Source organism: Ostrea edulis, chromosome 10 (genome assembly GCF_947568905.1).
Source record: "Ostrea edulis chromosome 10, xbOstEdul1.1, whole genome shotgun sequence".
NCBI classification, from domain to species: Eukaryota; Metazoa; Mollusca; class Bivalvia; order Ostreida; family Ostreidae; genus Ostrea; species Ostrea edulis.
The window spans coordinates 24,753,908-24,777,508 of record NC_079173.1 but is presented as its reverse complement, the minus strand read 5'-3'; the positions used below and the strand labels follow the sequence as shown (position 1 = coordinate 24,777,508).

The following is a 23,601-nucleotide window of genomic DNA, read 5'->3' as shown; positions in this document are numbered from 1 at the left end:
TCATTATGAAACTTTGATAAATTACATGTATCAATTGATGACGTAAAATAATTATTCAACAAGTGAATCTAATATATTTCAGCATTGGACAATCATATATCTGTTTTCGGAAATACCTGGAGTAGTAATTTGTGAAAGGATGTGGCCGGTCGACAGGAATTCTTACTCTTCCTAGGCACCTGAACCAACCTCTGGTGTGTCCAAGGGTCCGTGTTTGCCCAACTATCTATTTTATATTGCTTATAGGAGTTTTGAAATTGATCACTATTCGTTATCTTCACCTTTATATGAGTTATGAGATTGATCAAGACTGATCATTGTTCGTTATCTTCACTTTTATAGGAGTTGAGATTGATCAAGTTGATCACTGTTCGTTATCTTCACCTTTATAGTAGTTATGATATTTGTCACTGTTCGTTAACTTCACCTGTATAGGAGCTATGAGATTGATCACTGTTCGTTATCTTCAGCTTTATAAGAGTTATGAGATTTATCACTGTTCGTTATCTTCACCTGTATAGGAGTTATGAGATTGATCACTGTTCGTTGCTGTATAGGAGTTATGAGATTGATCACTGTTCGTTATCTTCAGCTGTATGAGATTGATCAGTGTTCGTTATCTTCGCCTTTCATGCAGTAGTATTGGACTTATCGTGATTCAGGTGATCGTTATCTATACAAACTTGCTTTGAAAACAGGTGGCTGATCTTTGTTGAACTTATGCGAGTTTCTTTTATATGTACTTATTCCAATGTAAAAATCTATCGTTGGTACCAATTTGCCCCGGAAGAGAGTACTAAATGATACATTACATTAGATTCCCGTGGAGTGTTTTGACGATCTATACCCTGATGTTCTCGTCCAGACCTTAATTTCAAATTTTTCAGATTTTGTGAGGTGGTGTGCGCTTCCCTAACGCCGATGTAAATGACATTGGACTAATCGGAACTCCTAGGATGTTTTCAGACTCTCAATCAATAAGTTAACAAACAATTTATTTAAAATATACAATAACAATATTCATCATAATGATATGTAGAATCCATACCCAAACTGTATCAAATTATAACATATTTACATTTATCTGTAAGACATAATTAATCTACAGTGTTTCAATTATTTACATGAGCCTTTCAACTTGACATAATAGCTAGCATGCTTTACAAAAACTACATACTGTATAGAGTTTCGAGATTTCATCATGCAACACAAAACACCTACTTTCGTAATTTTGTATGTCAACGACATTTGCCACAAACAAACCTTTTACAAAAATTATGAAAACAAAAACTAAATTGATGTTTTTGTAAGCGAAATGAATTCATCTTACCATGTGGAATGTAAATTTCTCTAGTCCCATGATTTCTCAATTAAGTCCAAAATAGTGAGAAAACTCTATATGGAGTTATATAAAGAGGGATGATATATCTTAACTTTTGAGCATTATAGAAAATTTACACAAAGCAAAACGAAACCAAGAAATATATATCAACCCATCCATTCATTGCTTTGCTTTTATCAAGTAGAATAACAAAATCAAGAGATCAACGAAGCGCATTTTTGATAAAGGAACTAATTGCTTTTCAGAAAATGACGTAATGATGAAATTGTTAGTCTTGCCGAGGCCAGGAACCCTAATGTGGTGGAAAATTGATGAAGGCACCGCATAATATAAGGAATAAATCTCTATGTAACTTGCCCAAAATGGGGGATGAAAGGTGAAGATGACGAACATTGATCAATCTTATAACTCTTATAAGTGATACAATATAGTGAGCTTCCGTATATGTAGGGATCCGGGTTAGAATAGGTCCTCAGTACACCTTGCTTGTCGTAAGATGCGACTAAATGGGGTGGTTCTTCGGATGATACCGCAAAAACGAGACCCCGTATCAAAGCAGGTGTGGCACGATAAAGACCACTCCTTGCTCAAAGGCTGTAAATACCGAGCATAGGTCTAAACTTTGCAGCCATTCACCGGGAATGGTGAGGTTTCCATATGAATGAAAAATTCGCGAGAGGGACGTTAAACAATATACAACCAACCAACAAAATTAGAGAGTTGGGCAAACGAGGACCCCTGGATATACCAGAGGTGGGATCAGGTACCTAGGTGAAGGAAGCACCCCCCTGTCGACCGGTCACACCCGCCGTGAACCCTAAATCTTGATCGGGTAAACGGAGTTATCCGTAGTTAAAACATTGGACATTTGGGGTAATTTCTGCTGATTATACAATATGCCTCAAACTATTGCTTAAACACCTTTGTAAAATGCATACAACTTAATAGAGATTTATTCCTTAATCTTTGATAGGGAGAATCTTGAAGAAACAACATACACAACAGGTAGCAAATCAGACAATCAATATACAAGAAATAAAAGTTCATCTTCAGTTTGTTAAACTGCATCAAGGGTAAATTTCAAAACAAATATCTGTCACATGAAACATTGAATGTACTACTTTCGTGTTTATTCGCAAATTTTAATATCTTGGATTTAAAATTACACGTTGAAGACTTACATGTGCATGTTTAAACATATACATGTTTAATACCCATGTGTTGGCCTGGATGACCGTCGATGTGTTTTGAACCACTGCATGTAGGTTAAATAAACTAGTAAAAGTTTCGTTTATGGCAGATTTTTTTCCCAATTCATAAGTGAATTCTTAACACAATAAAATATTTTCTCGTGTTTGGTATATCTCATTTTGTTTTAAACACGCAATTTTCTATTAAATAGTCTAATGTAAACACAAACATGGCACTAGCCTTGTTTACATAACAAAGAATTCCGAGTGCTGTATCTCACTTATAACTCAAAAACTGATTTCCAAATTTTGGTTAACCATTAGAAATACTTAGTCAAGCATTGTAAACAATATGGAAAAATAGAATTTGAAAAATTTCAGTTCAAACCGTGTCCATGCCCCATTAACAAAAGTACCAATGGGCTATGAAAAGAGCCTGATGTATCACCTGTTGCCAGAACTTTTAAAGGGAATGGAAACAAGAATGACTGTTTATATCATGTAATTATATTACCACATACAAGTGAAGCTTGTGTAACGCGCCCTCTGGTGATAGAATGCGCCGTTTCCATTCCGGCAACAACTTCTATTTCCTTTCCAGGGATAAGTTCTATTAACTTGTTCTATGTTGTTTCGGTTCTTTACAGTGACGTTTCCTTTCCAGGGATAAGTTCTATTAACTTGATCTCTGTGTCTCCTCTTCTGATGATGTAATGTGTCGCCGGTGTTCTTTGCTCATAAGAAAATCTTTGAAGGCATCTGATGTGTTTTATGCATTGCTTTCGAAACTCGGAATTCCGTAAAAAGTATATGATAGGATTCCACAACGCAGATGATTTGGCAAATACCCCTGGTATACATACCAAATTTGGATTCAGGTCCCAATTTGATCCAGACATTCGAAACACGGAGTAAACTGTGTAAGGTACCCAGGACAGAAGAAAGAATACTGTAATATAAGAACAAGAACATTGAATTAAAAGACACGGAATTGTCAAATTTTCGGGACGACTCGTCGTATCTTCAGGACGCTATAATGAAAGGTGAAGAAAACGAACAGTGATCAATCTCTGAACTCCTATAAGCAATACAAAATAGATAGTTGCACAGCAGGGTTAAAGTGTCCCGTGTAAAGTTAAAACAAACATCAAAAAATGTACCTCGGTGCACTGCACACTATATGACGTCACAATATAAAAGTACGTCACGACGTACAGATCTATAGTTGTATCGCGGGGAAAATGTCATAATATTTTCTCGCTATTTACTGCCGTTATCTAGTGTTCAAGCTGTGTACGTTTAAATCTGTTTGTCAGATGATGTTTTCAGTTTTATTTCATAATATATAAGTCTGCTATTTCTATACATAGTTTGTGCACGAAAGACTGTAAAGTAATCTTTATATGAATTTGTGACCTTGAAATCGCCCCCGATGTGTATAATCATTTGGAATAAAGAAAACCAACGCATGTACATATCGACTCGGCACAGGTGAAAGATGACGATATTAGATGACAATATTCTATTTCGATCAAGGCATATTCTTAAAGGTAATTAGTTGCAGATTTACAATTTTGATACGGAAGGTAGAATATTTTGCCTCGTTTTGGATGTGAGTGTGGGAAATGCCCAACATTTGAGTTGAGATTATGGAAATTGCTATACTTCAGAGGATATTGTACCGATACGTTTCACTTTTTAAATTTACCATATCAATGTCGACATCAGTGCATCTTTCTCCTGTTCCGAGGTGATAAACAACTAAAATCTAACAGGTAAAAATAGATCTACGTCACTTGTATGACGACGTAATATCTCAGCGAAGGATTTTCCCACGTGATGCGATGTTTGTTTATGTATCGACAAACGATTTTTACTAAAAATACGCCACGCTTGGAAGAAGTTTCCATTAATATGAATATGCTGTTAGTACTTGTTATTTTACTCGGGACACCTTAACCCCGTTGTGTGGGCAGACCTTTGAAGGCCATGAAATCACTTTTGTTGACTACAATAGATTCGTCATGATTTTCCCTATCTAAGAAAAAAACAGCTAGTCTTCTATAAAATGCGCGTGTGTCGTGTTTAATTTCTTCTATGTTTTTCAATATATTTTGATATTGTTCAAAGTATGTTCAGCATATTTGATTTATTTAATTCAAAATATATTTACTTAGATACTTTATTGAAAGTAGATATTAACGGCAAACTGACAACTCAACTGTATGACAAACGGGATGATTTCAGCTTCTTCATCGTCAACTTTCCATGTAGCAATATTCCATTATCACCTGCACATGTTGTTTATATCTCTCAACTAGTTCGATACGCAAGAGCTTATTGTGCGTATAGTCAGTTTTTAAATCGAGGCAGGCTACTGACAAACAAGTTGATGATACAGGGCTTTCAACACTCTTGATTGAAGTCAGCATTTCGCAAATTCTATGGTCGTTATAACGATCTAGTTTGTCAATTCAACCTATCATTGGGTCAAATGCTGTCTGACGTGTTTCATACCGATTGTTAGGTCGTTCTTGGCACACTAATTTTGACTACGGATAACTCCGTTTACCTGATCAGGATATAGGACTCACGGCGGGTGTGACGGGTCGACAGGGGATGCTTACTCCTCCTAAGCACCTGATCCCACCTCTGGTGTGTCCAGAGGTCCGTGTTTGCCCAACTATCTATTTTGTATTGCTTATAGGAATTATGAGATTGATCACTGTTCGTTCTCTTCACCTTTGTAGGAGTTATGAGATTGATCACTGTTCGTTACCTTCGCCTTTCATTACTTTGTGTTTACCATAATGTTGTGCATGCTACGATCAGTTCTGGATAATTATAATCATGATTTTTAATCTGTTTGTCTTTGATCTTGTACATCAAAAAGTGTCCCATCCCCATCACTAAGGTATTGGAAAAAATGTTTGGCAAGAGTTTATCAAGTCCTAGTGGACTCCTAGTGAAACACACAATCTAGTTTTGCTGGGCATTATCTTTGTAATAGACTATGTTGTACGCAGGAAAAGTGTAACTAGCTCAAAATATTTTATTATTGAACAGTGCCTGTGTTACTCCACAAAGTTGAAAAAGGAACGTATTATCTATTCACAATGTATGGCGTCGTTGAAAGTCACGCCCATCTGTCTCTTCACTTTTCTAGTGCTATAGTGTTGTGCTTGATCAACGACGCATTTCAAGGCTTTATATGTCTGAATGATATTCATTTGGTGTTTGGCATGACCCGAGGGCATCCGCGTTAGAATATGTCCTCAATATCCCTTTGTTTGTCGTAAGAGGCGACTAAATCGGGCGGTCCTTCGGATGAGATCGTAGAAACCGAGGTCCCGTGTCACAGCAGGTGTGGAACAATAAGATCCTTCCCTGCTCAAAGGCCGTAATTGCCAAGCATCGGCCTAAATTTTGCAGCCATTTACCGGCAATGATGACGTCTCATATGAGTGAAAAATTCTTAAACAATCAACCATACAACCATTAATTGTTATTTTTGTATATAAATAACGGATAAGCGGATTTTTAGCGAGACACAAATTTAGCAATTTTTCCATAAAAATGGGTAAATATATTTATAGAGAGCTAATTTTAGCGATTTTATACTTCCAGGAAAGATTAAAAAAAAACTGTTACTTAGATATTGAATAAATTCGTAGCGATAATCAATTCTAGCGATCTCAGCAACCTTGCTAATAATGCCAAAGTAAAATTCTCGCTAATAATTTTGCTTATACGGAAGGAGTTTGTGGAAGGAACAGGAGGGGATTCATGATGGACCCTTGTGGAACATCCGATTTGACTTCCTTTCCATTCAATCAGTACGATATAATGTACTATCTGTCAATAAGGATTGAATCTATCCAAATCAGGACTGATCCATTAAATTAATGTCAGCCAGGTAACGTTTCACAAGTAAACCGCAATGCGGGTTCGTGTCAACACCTTTGTTGAAGTGTAATATGACGATATTGATCTGTTTCCCTTCATGACGATGTTTTAATATATTGTGTTTGATATACGTTCGTTAAGAGCAGATAGGTCTCACATAATTGTTTGACTTCGAAGTAATGGATGGTAATTCCGTGCCTGACAAGACAATCTCGTCTGGTACAAAAGGTGTGTTCGAGAGTGTTGCACACGATACAAGTCAATGACAGTGGTCTAGTGTGTAGTTCAGAAGGTGCATACTTCTGGATATCTATCATCAACAAGTAGAGATAACGAACAGTAATCATAAATTGTGTTCAGAATACAAAATTAAGAGAAATCCAAACACAGACCCCTGGACATAGCAGAGGTGGGATGTTGTGTCTAGGAGGAGTAAGAACCTCCTGTTGACCAAACATATCCAAGTGAGTCCTATATCTTGATCAAGTAAACGGAGCAATCCGTAGTCAAAATTAGTATGTAAAGAATGGCCTAACAATTGGTATGAAACACGTCAAACAGCATTTTTGTTGATCTTCTGATCACTTCTAACGAGAGACAATTCTAGGTCACCTGGATAGGTGACCTATTGTAATTGGTCTGTGTCCGTCGTCGTCCGTCAACAATTGAACATTTTAAGTTCTTCTTGATAATTACCATATCAATTCTTTTCAAATTTGGTTTGAAGCATATTTGGGACAAGAGGGACATAAATTGTAAATTTCTGGACTTCTACATCCATGAAGCCTTAGGAGCGGGACAAAAACTGTCAAAAATTGACCACTATTCAAAAATCATATTCTCTACAACCGCATATCTGTAATGAAAAATAAATGCATAATGATGAAGGCCCCTACCAAAATTGTAAATGTCATGATCCCCGGGGTAGGGGTTCTGACTCCAGGACGGGACCAAACTTGGAACATAGTGGTCATGTTTAGAATATTCAAATTTAGTATGAGCAGGTAATCTTTTACCAAAATTGTACATCCCATAATCCTATGGATAGGGGTTTTTGTGTCAAGGTGGGACCAAATTGGTCATTCAGTGATTAAATGTGTTAACAATTAAACATATTTAACTTCTTGATAACTAAAACTTCAATTTTTTTGAAATTTGATATAAAGTGGACAAGGGGGACATACATTGTAAAGTTCAGGATTCCTGCACCCCTGGGGCCTTAGATGCGGGCAAAACTGGCAAAAATATTGACCAATTCTCAAAAGACTTCTTTCCTAGAACTGGACATCTATAATAAAAATTAAATTTATAGTGATGTAGAACAGGAAGTTCTCTTCAACTCTCCAAGGTGGAGCCAAACTTAGTATATTTATTTGCTTACGTTTTACATTTCGTCATTTTTCGTTATTTTCCGTAAATACATTTCGCGAGTTTTTAAGCTCATGCACGACCGCTTTTGCGCTTAGTATGTAAACTACTACTGGTAAGTTTTCGGGCAGTGTGAAGTTCGTTACAAGCAACAAAGGTCGCTTTTATATTTCTGTGCCTTAGCCTTCCCTCCCACCCAGCCCATTTTCAGTTTTGAATTCATATGCTTTCATTAGTGATTTTTCAGTTTTTTGATGTTTGCTTATTAAAAGCGATCTTGTAACGAACGCAACCAACCTATTCACTTTTTCTGTTTTGTTTTATTATCAAATAGTCAAGAAAATATTTATTTTCGGACGAGGGCACTGAGGGAGAAAATAAATAGTGTTTATGTGTAAAACATTTAAAACATCTTCTTTAATGTTATTGATACTGAATTGAAACTAAATGAATGAGCAGGTAGCTCATTACAAAATTGGTACATTCCATGATCTCAGGGGTAGAGTTTTCGGCATCAAGGTAGGGCCAAAATGGTCAGTGATTAAATGTATTAATGATTTAGGGATTTGAAATTTGGTATGAATCATCTTCGGGACAAGGGGGGCAATTGTAAATTTCAGTACTCCTGTCCTCTTCGGGCCTTATGGACGGGGCAAAACGGCCAAAAATTGACCAATTAAAAATATTCTCCTCTACAGCTACACACCTGTAAGAATAACTAAATGTATTGTGCATCTGGTGTATCAAAATTGGTACCGTATAAGTTTTTTACATTATGACCCCTGGGTCGAGGCCTCTGATGGTGGACTGTTAGTCCCCGAGGGTCTCTACAGCCCAGTAGCTAAGTACTTCGTTACTAGCTTGAAAATACGGATGTATATTTAATTGCTGTTATAAAATTTAGAAATTCATTTCAAAATTAAGGATTATCTCCCTCACACATAGCTCTTATCCTTAAACGAATTTGACTCCACTTTTTTGGCACATTGTTTTCCCCTATAATAGCTCTAAAACTTCATTGTTATTTCGGATTTCAAACATTTCGGTTGAGCATCACTGGAGAGACATTATTTGCCGAAATGCGCATCTGGTGCATCAAAATTGGTACCGTATAAGTTTTTACATTGTGATGAAAAGTAGGAAGGTTTCTACCAGGATTGTGAATTTCATTATTCCCTGTGTAGAAAGTCTGACTCCAGGGCGGGGCCAAACTAGGTATATATAGTGTATGTGTGTACAATATTCAAATGATGATTTCGTTGATGCTATTGATTCTTAATTGAAACTAAATGAATATTTAGAATGAGTCGGTAGTCCTTTACCAAAATTGTAAATTTCTTGATCTCAAGGGGAAAGGGGTTTGGTTCCAGAATGTGGCCAAACTTATAATGATTATTGTCTTGATCAGTTAAAAGACTTCTTAAAGTTTGCTGATACGGAATAAACACTAAATGCATATTTAGGAAAAGCAAAAAAGGATGTACAAAGATTGTAAATGTCGCAACCTAGGGATTTTGACTCTAAGACGGGTTTAAATTAGTCACATCGTGTATATTGTATTATGTAAAGTCTTTCATCAGTATAGATACTCGCGGCTCACGGCGGGTGTGACCGGTCAACAGGGGATGCTTAATCCTCCTAGGCACCTGATTCCACCCCTGGTGTGTCCAGGGGTCCGTGTTTGAACAACTATCTATTTTGTATTGCTTATATGAGTTATGAGATTGATCACTGTTCGTTATCTTCGCCTTACACTTTAATGGGCATTTACACGTAAATTAACAGGATTTTTTTCTCTAGATTTCATAGCCCTTTGGACTTAATGATACTCTTAACTAATATTCAGGGGACGAATAATGGGCGTCTTATCATATAGCTTCTGATCAGGGTTTTTTCCACGGCAAAATCTCTATATATAGTTTCTGGTCAGTTAAACACAATTTTTACATGGCTTCTGATGAACTCTTAACGAGACATAATTTTATATAGCTTATGAACAGTTCTTAACGAGATATAATTTTTAAATTGCCTCTGATCAATTCTTAACGAGACATAATTTTTATATAGCTGATGAACAGTTATTAATGAGATGTAATTTTTATATTGCCTCTGAGCAATTCTTAACAAGATACATATTTTCTGCTGTGCGCTAGTACTGCATACCTGCACAAAAGAGAATTTTTCAAAATGTGTTCAATTACAGATTGAACGTTCATTGATATTTTCTTTAAAGAGTGTTGAACGTGAGACTCATCTCATGTTAAAGACCAAAATAAGTTTAGAGTGCATGCATAGACGGATTATTATACACACAGTAATGAAATGTGAAGATAACAAAAAGTAGATCAATCTCATAACTCCTACACGCAATACAAAATAGAGAGGTGGGCAAACACGATATAATGATCTAGTTTGCCAATACAACCTATCGTTGGGTCAAATGCTGCTTGACATGTTTCATACCGAATGTTAGGCCGTTCTTGGCAAACTGATTTTGAATACGAATTACTCCGTTTATCTGATGAAGACATTGGGCTCACGGCGGGTGTGACGGGTCGACAGGGGATGCTTACTCCTCCTAGGCATCTGATCCCCGTGTCTGGTATATCCAGGTGTCCATGTTTGTCCAGCTCTCTAGTGTGTATTGCTTATAGGGTTATGAAATTGATCACTGTTTGTTATCTTCACCTTTCATTATGCAATATACTAATATAACAAGCATACTGAGTGTATTGCATAGCAATATATAGTCTCCTACCGGTCACAAACATTATCGGACCGCAATAATATTCGAAGTTCATTATTTAGGTTATGATAAAGTGGGAAACTGGGGAACTCGAATAGGAATGGTTGAAAATCAACTTCTATTCAGATACAAAGACTAGACACAGGAACAATTCTAAATTGATCGGTAACTTGTTTTGGCAAAGCAATGTCCCAAATATCAAATGCATATCTGCAAGAACAACAAAAAAGTCGGGAAAACCGATAATTCATGCTATTTGTCTATGTCCAAGGGCCATAACTCAATGAAAAATCAACAGACCGAGACGAAATTCAAACTTAATGCGTAACTTGTTATGGCAAAGCGATGTACCACATATCAAATGAATATTTTGAAGCGCAACAAAAATGTCTGAAAAACTGATAATTCATGTTATTTTTCTAAGTCCAAGAGCCATGAATTAGTGAAAAATCAACGGATCGAAACGATATTCGAACTTGATCTGTAACCTGTCATGGCAATGTAGTATACCAAATATGAAATGAATATCTGCAAGAACAGAGAAAAAAGTGCGGAAAACTTATTTACCGGGCTGACGGACAGACACGGACGGACGGACAGAGTGCAAACTTAAAGTCCCCTTCCACTTCGTCGGTAGGAGGCTAAAACCAGTTTACTTTCAATTAGTACACTACCATTTACGGTGTCTGGAAGTACAGAATTTTCTAAAGATGCCTTCAAATGGCAATGACATTACATTAAAATCAATAAAAAGAAAACTGCTTCGTGTAAAGTAATTGTAATTTGAAGGCGTCTTTCAACAGTTTTTTTTTTTTACCTCTATCTGTTACTAAATGATAGTACAAAGTACTACAAACTATCATGAAATAGACTAAATTTGAATTTTTGGAATTTAAAAGGTAATATAGGGTGGGGTTTACACTATGTAAGAAATGAATGTTTCATAGTGATTGGGAGTTAGTAGGATGTCCAAGGCGAAAAGTTGAAGCGGGTGAGAAATCCAGTTTATTGATTGATTGATTGTATCTTGTTTAACTCCATCACATGGAAACGTCACTAATACCGGCGAAGGACTTCAAATTTAGGCCTATGCTCAGCGGTTACGGCCATTGAGTAGCGATGGCTCTTTAACGTGCCACACCTACTGTGATACGGGACATCCGTTTTTAAGGTCATCTCCAAGGACCCGTGACATTCATACTTGGTGCCGAGCGTTTGGCGATGGAACTGTCACTACCTGTTTTGACGACTTAGGTCTGTTGCGGCAGAGATTCGAACCCCGACCTTCCGCATGGGAGGGCAAATGCTCTACCTCTAGACCATCGCGAAATTTGGTTTAACCCATTTAAATCGCAACGAGCGGCCAAATTTGAGGCACGATTTCCCGAATCACTTTGTGATACTGGTCTAAGATTCGAGAAGAGGCGTCGGTCTAAATACCCAGTCTCGCCCAATCTTGCTGAGATTAATTCCAACTATGTCATGGCGTTTTATATCACAGCTATGTTAGAACCTGCTTGTATGTCACGGCTGTCAAAACAAAACAATATTGCAATGTGTTAATACAACGGGAAACAACACCATATTTAATACGATACAAATGAAAGTAAAGCAAAGGAAGAGAAAAATAAGAACAAAGAGCTGTGTAGCGAATCCGCTAAAGAGATTGTCACCAACATTATCAGAACTCGCACACATATATCATGAGATGAGCGTGTATAACAAGTCCTTGACTATAATAGAACAGTTTGTCTATTGAAATTGTTTTCTGTTGTTTATCACTATGAACAAGCCTGTGTGACCTGTTTAACATATTTACGTTTATATAACACTCCGAACAGATTTGTATATATATCATTGGGGGGGGGGGTTAATCCGGAATTCTCACTACACCGTCTCCGTGCAGCGTGTGCATTACGTTTGATAGCATCACGTACAAGCACGGGAATTTGCATGGGTTACGAAATTGCTTTAATGAAAGGTGAAGATAACGAACAGTGATGAATCTCATAACTCCTACAAGCAATACAAAATAGATAGTTGGGCAAACACGAACCCCTGGACACACCATATCTCTCAATTGATCTGATACGCAAGAGCTTGTTCTGCGTATTGTCAGTTTTTAAATCGAAGGGGGCTACTGACAAACAGGTTCGTGGTGCAGGGGTTTCATCAGTTTCGTTGAAAGTCAGCATTTTGCAAATTCTATGGTCATTATAACGATCTAATTTGCCAATACAACCTATTGTTGGGTCAAATGCTGTCGGACTTCTTTTATACCGATTGTTAGGCCGTTCTTGGCACACTGATTTTGGCTACGCATAACTCGGTTTACCTGATCAAGATATAGGGCTTACGGCGAATGTGACCGGTTGACAGGGGATGCTGACTCCTCCTAGGCACCTGATCCCACCTCTGGTATATTCAGGGGTCCGTGTTTGCCCAACTCCCTATTTTTTATTGCTTATAGGAGTTATGAGATTGATCACTGTTCGTTATCTTCACTTTTCATCTTGATATGTTCAGTAGGAATGTATATTAGGAACACTGTCAAAAGTATGATTGATATAAATCATCATCCATAAATAATCTCTTAATATACTCAAATTCATGCTTCATAAAGAAGAAGCCCACAGGCCTTATTTGTCACATGAGTTTTATTTGAAAGTATCATTCGCCCCAAGGACTGTGTAATCTTGAAAAAAAATTCCTTTGCTGCATATCCAAACTGAATTATATTATTCAGCAACAGTAGAAAACAAGATGTGTTCTTAAAACATAAATGCTCCTAAAAGTGCCTACACGGATGAAATACTTTACATAATATGTATTATTTACACGATATGACTGTTGGACCCGTCGTAGAGTCAAAGCCATGGGATTGGGAAATTTACACTTTTGGTACATCCTTTTCTACTTTTCCGAAATATGCTTTAGTATTTATACCGTTAAAGCAAACTTAAAGAAGTCTTCAAAATGATAAGGACAATAATCGCTATAATAATTTTGGTCCCATCCAGGAACCAAAACCCCTACCTCTTTGCGATTGCGGTAGAGGTCTTCCTGCTTTACAGGACTATGTATTTACTTTTTCTGACAGATGTACAAATGTAAAGAGAATTTTTTAATATCGATCAATGTGTGATAGTTTTTGTCCCGCCTTAAGGCCCTGGGGGTGAAGGGGGCCTAAAAATTATAATTCATATCACCCTTATCCCAGCGATGTTTCAAATAATGGGAATGTTCGCCTGGTCGAGATATGGGGCTCACGGCGGGTGTGACCAGTCGAAGGGGGTGTTTGCTCCTCCTGGGCGCCTGGTCCCACCTAGCTCTGGTATGTCCATAGGTTTGTGTTTGCTCAACTCTTTATTTTGCATTGCTTGTAGGAGTTATCAGATTGATCACTCTTCGTTATCTTCACCTTTCATACCAGATTTCAAAAGAAATTAAAAATGTACACATGTTAACACATACATATATGTACATTAAAGCAGATTTATTTAATGTTTTACAAATATACACCGTGTACCAAGTTTGGTATGAACATATATGTCCTTGAATTTAGTTTTTATTTTAATCTTGTCTTAAGACTGCCAATATGTATTCACGGAATATATTATAGAATCCATAGGCTTTTAAAACTTTATTATATAAATGCAGATACTAGAAACTTTAGGTTTGCATCTTATAAGGCAATCATTTCCGTCTTTACTAGCCCTTTTTTGATCTGCATAGACAAGGGGTCTTTGGCAATATGATCTAGTTTAATCTGACTATACTTTAGACTCGATACATGTACTACATTCTTAATTCTATAACGAAGAGGGATATTCCAATTTCGGATAATGATTCTGTTAGAACCCTGTCAGATACAAGTTTTAACGTCGCGTGAGATTCAGATTCGATTAGGCCTACTCGTAGTCGTAAAACTTTAAAATATTTACTTACCAGTATACTAAATTAAAAAACACCTTAGTTCTTTTTATGTTTTAAAAACAACTTTCGAAATTGAGACCTTGATAGTAATTAGGTCTTTTAGCAGAGGGACGATTGACTCCTTCACTTGCAACACAACCAAACACGGTAGGATGCCGGGTATATAAAACCCAGAGATCAGGTGGAAATCACAGGACTCATCATGAATCAAACCACAGCAACTATAGATCATATTAAAAGTGGAATTGATTCCATGTAACCAATGTCATCTTCCTGACACTTAATTTTGGAATATGATAATGTGGGTATTCGAATTGATTGTGTAACTTTCCATATTGTACTCCTGTTTGCGTTTTCATCGTTGTATATTATTTGTTATGCTAATTTGCTGCTAAGTATTAACATTAGACCTCGCTAACGGTGTCACTAATCACCTGAGTGGGCGTTTTCCAATTACAATTACATTTGCATTTCTGTTTGGGGTTTTTCTTATGCGTGTTATATTTTTTCCTAGATCATTTGTGCCAATAGTGTTTTAGCTTTCATTTTTGTGACGCTGTTTTAGAAATTTGGTATTTTGATGTGTATCTATTGTATAGAGGATTATATGTTTGTGTATTAGTATACTGTAAAACGTTTTAGGGTACATTATAGATAAGGCGCTATATAAACTTATTTTATAGTTAATATTGAATAGCTCTTTTGCGAGTATGTGCTCATAGCAACCGGATTCATGTTTCAATTATGCTTCAATCGTAATTTGAACCTGTCAAAAGTCCATCATTCATCAACAAATATGGCCAGGGGTTTTCTAAGACAACGGAAATCTAGAGAAGCTCTTTTGCCAATACGATCTATCTCTGCTCAGAACAACTTGTACCTTAAGATTTCTGGTATGCCTGAGAACTCTGTGTTGACCAAAAGACATATGCCCATAACAAGTCTCAAATCATATAATGCTAAACAATTTTTGCTGAGGGATTTTTATGAGTTTTCAAAGAAATTGCGGTGCAAATATTATAAAACACAAACACCCTCCTTACATCCACTATTATATCAACAATATCATCGTTGCAAGTAAAATTGTTTCATGATAACCTAGTACCCAAACATGAAAGAAAAGCTTTCGTCTCACATAAAAAACGTTAACAATGAAAAAGGCGGATATAGCAACACTATAGTGATCATGGACAGATATCATTTTCTCAGACCCGCTCGGCTTACACGACAAAGTATGCATGTGATGAAATTAAAAATATCGGTATATCAACAATAACGTCGTTGTAATTAAAAAAAGGTCTCATGATAACCCAATCAAACATGACAGCAAAGCTTTCGTTGCACATAAAAACAATCCTGATATCGTTATTACAAAGGCGGATAAAAGCAACAGTAGTGATCACAGACAGAGCTCAATATCTTAGAAGGGATCAGACAACTCACTTCTCATCATTGTGGAAGTAGGTGAACCAGATTTAATATCCTTACATCAATACATTCAGTCCAAAACAACAGAAATGTATCAAAATGGTACATCAGGCTAGGAAGCATTCCGGTTTAGGGTCAGGCCAAACATGTAGGATAATTATTAGATCCGGACAATTTTCACCTGGACAGCCCATTATTTCTTAATATAAAATAAGCCATTACTGCGACCGTCGTCTGTTATTGATTGTCCAGAAAAATGTATTTACGTCATAGTTACATCTGATTTCATAACCCAAAAAATCGAATTCTTGATTTTATCGAAAACAACAACCTTAGTCAGTTGCGATGTTGTACAAGTATTGTACAAAAATGTGCATCATCACGAACTTTGCAGACCAAATACTTCATCATCGTAAATTTTGAGATGACAACTTCATAATTATCATCTAACAGATCCTCAGCTGAAGTCAGAGATGTTTTATACAATGGCAGTTCTTGCCACAACTTGCAGAAATTCACCACTGAAATATCTGACACCTCAATGACCTTCCTAGATATTATAGTTAACGAAGGAGTGAAGTCCTCTAAAGTAAACAAATTAGATAATATGTTAGATGTTCTTATATCAAATCTACCAGCAGTTTGTAGTACACACATAGACAAAGTGCATATATCCATCCGTTTGCAAGGGTTTAATTAAAGGAGAATGTACTAGGAATTTGAGAAATATATGTGACAAATCTGCATTCAAAATCATTTAAGAAAAAGAATTTATGAAGAATCTGAAATTGAACCTATTATACAACTACGTCAACGGATAGATCCAAACTTCTTGGAAATGCGAAAAAATCAGAACAGTATGCAATGTAATTATCACCAAGTTCAATCAGTCTTTGAAAAAAGATTACTTAAGTATTGGCATTGCATACAAGAACATGAGAAAAAAACTGTATTCACGATAGCCCCCATTAGTTGTAAACACAGGAACATCAAAATATCTCTTATTATGAGCTAAAAACTGAAACCTGTATAGGACAATTTACGTATTTAAATTCAAAACTGAACCCCCGATGAGGCGAACCTTTGTGCATTATTGAATATTGTTATATATACTTGTATTTAAAGGACACATCGCATGTTTTCAAAGTATTCAAAATTATATGCATTTTGTCTTTCTAATGCTTATAGTAATTTTAAAATTCTAATGGTTCGTTCGTCGAAATATTGTGATAATTAACCATAATACGGATTGAAATATGATTCCCAATTTCAAAAAGTATCGTCAATTAGTTAGGTAGTCACGTGGTACAGTAACGTCATATGCAACCTTTTCGATCAACTGATAGTGAATTTGTAAAAACTCAGCTTTTAGGGGCATAATCTATACACAATAATAGGCATTGCACCTACTGTTCAATAGTATTCAAGAACAGTTCTTTTTTACATGAATGAAATATTTCTTACATGCATCCCTCACGCATAGCTCTTATCCTTAGTCTAATTTGATTCCTATTTTTTTGGCGCACTGTTTTCCCCTAAAATAGCTCTAAAACTTCATTGTTATTTCGGATTTCAAACATTTTGGTTGAGCATCACTGAAGAGACAGTATTTGTCGAAACGCGCATCTGGTGCATCTAAATTACATATATAAACTAGTACATGTACTTGTTTTTGCATCCAAATACCACCGAACGCTCTTAATCTACAAGTAATTAATTGCCCCCGTGCTTCATTAAGAATGTAGCGTCATAATATATGTATATGACATGCCTGGATTATTACAACATTGGATTTCAAGATTTATTTTCACCAATATATGGTAGGTTCAAGTGGTTACATGTACATTGATTTTTTTTGCTTTGTGCTATTATTTGTGTTATCATTATTATGACCCATAAACGGCTCCCAAAGCCTGAAATTCGAGACGAGAAACGACATTATTTTCTGAATTAGTTTTATAGAGGTGTTTAATAGAAAATGCTTGCTCAAATGATGAAAATATACGAAATAACTAAAACTTTTTAATGACATAAAAGACTTTCAATACTTCCTTTTATATAATTGATTATTTATTATTAAATTTTCTCAAATAGATATCGTGTTCATTTACATGATACAGTAAATTAAATTCTGAAAGTAAAGGGTAAAACAGAATATACATTTTGAAACTTTGTTAACAAATTTCGTTGGCAGTGGAAATCGGCAATGAATATGAGACGCTATCAAGTGTCTGAATATAAGTTTTCAAACATCGTCTTTTTAATTTTATAATTCAATTGTTAAGCTTCATCACATCACATTTGTATTGCCCCGATTTCAAAACGTTTGTGGCACTTTACAAAGAATTCGTTTATCTTTTCTACGGGGTTGTTATTGAGGTATACATGTACCGCAGTGACGGCGACATTTTTCCAGAGCACTATGGGAAGTGAAGAAAACGAACAATGATCAATCTCATAACTCCTATAAGCAATACAAAATAGAGAGTTGGGCAAACACGGCCCCTATATATGGTGGAATCAGATGCCCATCATGGGAAATCATCATTTTACAGGTCCTACAGGCATGCTATCGAAGCCATTTTAGGACTAAGATATATCTTAAGATAAACTTAGGATGTTTCTTAGTCCAAGTGAGGCCATCGAATATGTCCTACCTTAAGATATATCCTAAAATTTCTCCTCAAGTTAAGCCATCACTAGACCCGTCCTAAGATAAACTTAAGATATGTCTTAACTTTTTTATGCTTAAATATGGCTACTGCCAATTTGTGTGTGCAAGGAAGAAGGAGAATCCAGAGAGACTATGTCTTCAAAGGGATTACGACAATCACTTAGATTACATGTACTTAGATGACCATGCAGAGCATCGTGAGTGAATACCGACTGACGCGGCCAATGACCCATGGTATATGTGCTTTGTTTGAAAACAACCTTCACCGGCCAACAATGACGTCACGTTCACTAGTTCCAGTGTCTCTCCACATAATGGCAGCTCTACGTTTTATTAAAGAGATCGTTGCAGACATCCACAATATTTCAAGACAAAGCACAGGATATGATAGTAATGATTTTACAAATTGCTTAGTCGGATGTTCAAAACATTACATAAATATGTCAGTTGATGTAACTGAATTAAACCAAATAAAGAAAGATTTTCATGAAATTTTTCTCGTATATCCAAACATTGTTGTACTACTGTTAAAATCAAATCAAGATCCACCAATGAACATATATCACTACATCAAGTCGAATGATCTAACTCGTTTTCTATATGTACTGGTATATCTACATGGAACAAATTTTAAGAAGTGATAAGGAGATTTGTTTTAATTAAGTATAATATTTAATAGAGTCTTGCAGTGGTGTAATATATTCATTTTAACTTCTGTAAACAGCGTCAGTCTGCATTGTTGACCACCATACACCCTGCCTCCTGGGGCTTTGTACGCCCCATCTATCATTTTTGTGTGTATATGTAGATGCAATATATTTGGTATTATATGTAATAAATGTAAATCTCTTGTCAAAAATTCGCTTAATGAAGATAACGAACAGCGATCAATCTCATATCTCCTATAAGGAATACAAAATAAAGAGTTGGGAAAACACGGACCCCTGGTGCCTAGGAGGAGTAAGAATCCCCTGTCGACCGGTCACACCCGCCGTGAGCCCAATGTCTTGATCAGGTAATTGGAATAATCCGTAGTCAAAATCAGTGTGTCAAGAACGGTCTAACAATCGGTATGAAACACGTGGGATAGCATTTGACCCAATGATAAGTTGTATTGAAAACTAGATCATTTTAACGAACATACAATTTCGAAATGCTGACTTTAAACGAGATTGTTGAAACCCCTGTAACATCAGCTTGTTTGTCAGTAGCCTGCCTCGATTTAAGAACTGACATGATTTTAGCATAAACTCGTTTTACAATATGATGTCTTGAATCAATGTGTTGTGTCAACTGTGAGCTTTTCTTTAATGCATACACGTGGTTTTATGTAATTTATCTACCAGGTTTTTTTTACACTATATAATCATAAATGCACTATGTTTTGTAATAACTCTAACTTTCTACTCCTTTTGCCTATGATTGTATCATAAACTAGTTTTGAAATATGTCTTGTATCATTATGCTGTCTTAGTTGTTACTTTTTTCTTTTATGATTGGTTTTAAATGTCGTATTCTTAAGCTGGTATAAAGAGTTTTTATTGTAGTCACGATTGGTAGAAACATTTTAATATAAACGATATTTTTTTTAATGACACGGACTCTATTCATGCAAAAAGAATATAAATTATGACTTACCTATCATTATAAGAATCGTATGGGTGACAGCAATTCTTTTTGCATTCTGCTTCAAAGATTGACACTTAACCTATAAAAAAGAAACATCAAAAATAGATAAAGCCATACCAAAAAACAAACTACATTATGAGTAAATGATTTGGTTAGTTTCCGCTAGTTACATTTCCTGAATAAGCATGCATAACTAGTTGTATCTTCAATTTAACATGACATGATGTGTTAATAATTTCTTTTATAATGCATGTACTATATGAAGATATATTCACCCAAGAAAAATCATATTCCCCGAGGGCAACTGTTTATTATACCGAAACCAAGCAAGACTACAGAATATTATAACCACCTGTCATGTTTCCTTTCTCTCAGATTCCTAACACGGTCGATGATGAAACTTGTAAGAAATTCATGTATATAAAAGAAACCTTTCTACATCTTACAAAGTATGAGAATCCACTTGCGGGAAACGACTCGGATGCATTGTGACGTCACAATAATCACAGTTTACCTTGACGTAGAGTTTATGGAAAGCAGATGAGGTATCCCGAGGGATGTCATACACCACGTCCCGAGACACATCGAGGGAAAGGGTACATGATCAATCGGAACTCCTAAGATGTCTCGTGATCTCTACATAGACCTCGGATGTAATACGATGGTATCCATTAGTGAATTTAATGCAATATTAGCTATTACGTCACAGCCTACTACACTACGTTCACTCAAGTGGATGTCATCGTATAACATCAAAGGTCTATGTCGTGTGCGTGAGATATCCGAGTAGTTCCGATTGGGTATATAATAACACATGATTGCTCAATAATCGTAGTGTCATTCAATTTCCTTTATATTTACATTTGCCAATGCACTTCCTTATATGACAGTACTAATGAAATCGATGTTCAATTTCGTATGACATGAATTTTGTCACGTAATCAGTTTATTCTTGCGTATGAATACAATCACCGCTTCAAAAGTCAGTTCCTGTATTTTCACCTGGGTTCTTGCTTATGCAATGCAGTGGGGGATTTAGACCCCCCCCCCCCCACTCTCGCCACAAAAAAAAATAGAAATAGTGCGAGTAAAATTCCAGATTGGCACCAAAAATGGTTGAGTATTTTGGCTAATACTTGACTTTCACCCCCACCCCCTTTCGTAAAACCTGGATCCGCCATTACAATGCTATCATAACAGAAACAAACGCAGCAAGATATTTATACAGATTTTATTTTGTAAACAAACAAGAATTTCATCAATTTATAAAAGAGAAACATTAAACATATCATTCTGTTGTTTCATTTTATACAGTTTTAAATACCGTCTTCAACTTCTGCATGGCGATTTTATAAAGTTCTATGATATTGGAAGCGAAGACATGTAGACAGAGTTATAAGCTTATTTACTTTATGATGATATCATAAGTTAACCCGTTCTTTCATGGCAACTTCCATCACGGCTATGACTCGGCATGATCATAAGCGAGGCTGTTTTCGAGGATCGAAAAATTTAGATGTTCATGTCAGGTTACCGGTGCGAGTCTTCATTAAAATCCTATAACAGAAATTTTTCAAGTGAACAAAAACTCCGTCAGTTCGTTTTTCTTTTCTTTTACACACACTGAAGGTAAATAAAAGACGCAACCTACCTGCACTTTTTCTAAATCTGTCCTACTGTCTTGAATCGTCTCCTGCATGGCTACGTTTACCGCGAGTCCTAACGATGAACATACCGTTGTTTCTTTCCAAAAACCTGACTAAGAGCTTAACGTTAACTTGACCCATCATATCCACCACCAATTCTCTCAGATCCTTTGAATTTCTGTCGAAATCTGTGATCAACAAGCGTTTTCAACTTAGTAAGCTAGACCGACACCAATTTCTCCATCGCTGATCGCGACCAAATCACATCACGGATGTAGTTTACTCCGCTCTTCTTGTCGTCATTTCAGTTAATTTTACGCTCTAAATTACCTTTATTTTACACATGTTTCGTCTTTTTTAACATTTTCAATTAAATATCTCTATCTTATATTCTCTTTTATATTGTTCCTAATTTTTTATTCGATAAAACTCTAACGAACTATATACCAACTACCTTTTTTGTATTCCTTATAGGAGTTATGAGATTGATCGCTCTTCGTTATCTTCACCTTTCATTGTATATATTTCATTCCAAAATGTGTATACTTATTCAAGGTGGGTAGTGTAGATATCATGTAATGTTTAGGGGTTTGATAAGGTTCAATTTAAACAATTATATTTATTCACCAAATATTCCGTACATGATTGGTAGTTAAATGTATTAGATGTCACGTATGTGAGTCTCTCTAAGTAGTTGAATTAGTACAGGTCTTTATGCCTCGTATGTGAGTCTTTTTAAGCACGTGGTATTTACTATATAGACTAACAAACGTGACATCTATTCCATTCAACTATTATACATGTACTTAAAAAGACATAAAAAGATGCATTTTGCAATGTCGATCAAAGAAGATGCGTTTAACCATGGTTGTCAAATAGTGCATCATGACCAGTCCCAATTGCATCAAAGTTTAAAAATGCGAAACTAAGTGTACAAACAGTATATTTAATCTTACCTTGATGAAAATCATGATGTAGGAGAAGACAATGGTGAGCAGAGGAATAGCAAAGCACACCACGAGCATAAAGATATTGTAAGATATATGTGTTCCGTCACTACTTCCCCAGACCGGTTCGCAGGACATCCCAGAAGCATTGTGCGTGTAATAGCTCCATCCTAGAATGGGACACAGGGCCACAACAAGACAAAATCCGTAACTGCTGCACACAATAAGTCTGGCATGAAGCGATCGAAGTCTAAAGCGCGGGTCTGTAATTAACAAATATCTTGTAAAAGATATGCAGGATAGTAGAACAATTTGAGATAGACCCAAGAAAGTCATAATGGATCCTTGTATCTGACAAACCGGCGAATATAACATCCATTTGCCGAAGAAATGGGCAAGGCACGTGAAAGAGGTTCCGATTGCAGTCATGACGAAATCACCGGTGCAAAGTCCAAGCAACAGAATATAGAAAGCATTCTTCGACTTCTCCCTCGTCAAGACAAAAATTAACATCCCGTTTGCCGCGACGGATATCGCCCATATTAGTAGGTGCACGGTGCCGTATAAGTAACGAACCCAGATCTCAATATCGCCATGGTCCGGCGAAGAATGGCTTAAGTTTCTTGTCATATTTCACTGCAAAATGATAATCAATGAATAAATCATCTGTGTGCAGCAGATACAGCCTTTCAATACACGTCAACACGGTTGTATCGCTGCAACATGAATGGTCAGATACTTGACTTGTTCTTTTATGTGCGATTCAATCTTTTTCACACATTGAGTAGC

At 36.2% G+C, this 23,601-nt stretch overlaps 1 protein-coding gene across 1 annotated transcript; it reads right to left on the bottom strand.

Moving 5' to 3' along the window:
- Positions 1–3,173: 3,173 nt before the first annotated feature.
- Positions 3,174–23,241, bottom strand: LOC125665307 (opsin-VA-like). Its single transcript, XM_048897958.2, has 3 exons — positions 22,822–23,241; positions 20,229–20,298; positions 3,174–3,481 (listed from the first exon to the last, which is right to left on the bottom strand). The coding sequence occupies exons 1-3, from the start codon at positions 23,239–23,241 to the stop codon at positions 3,174–3,176; spliced, it is 798 nt and encodes a 265-aa protein (XP_048753915.2).
- Between the last annotated feature and the right edge of the window lie 360 nt (positions 23,242–23,601).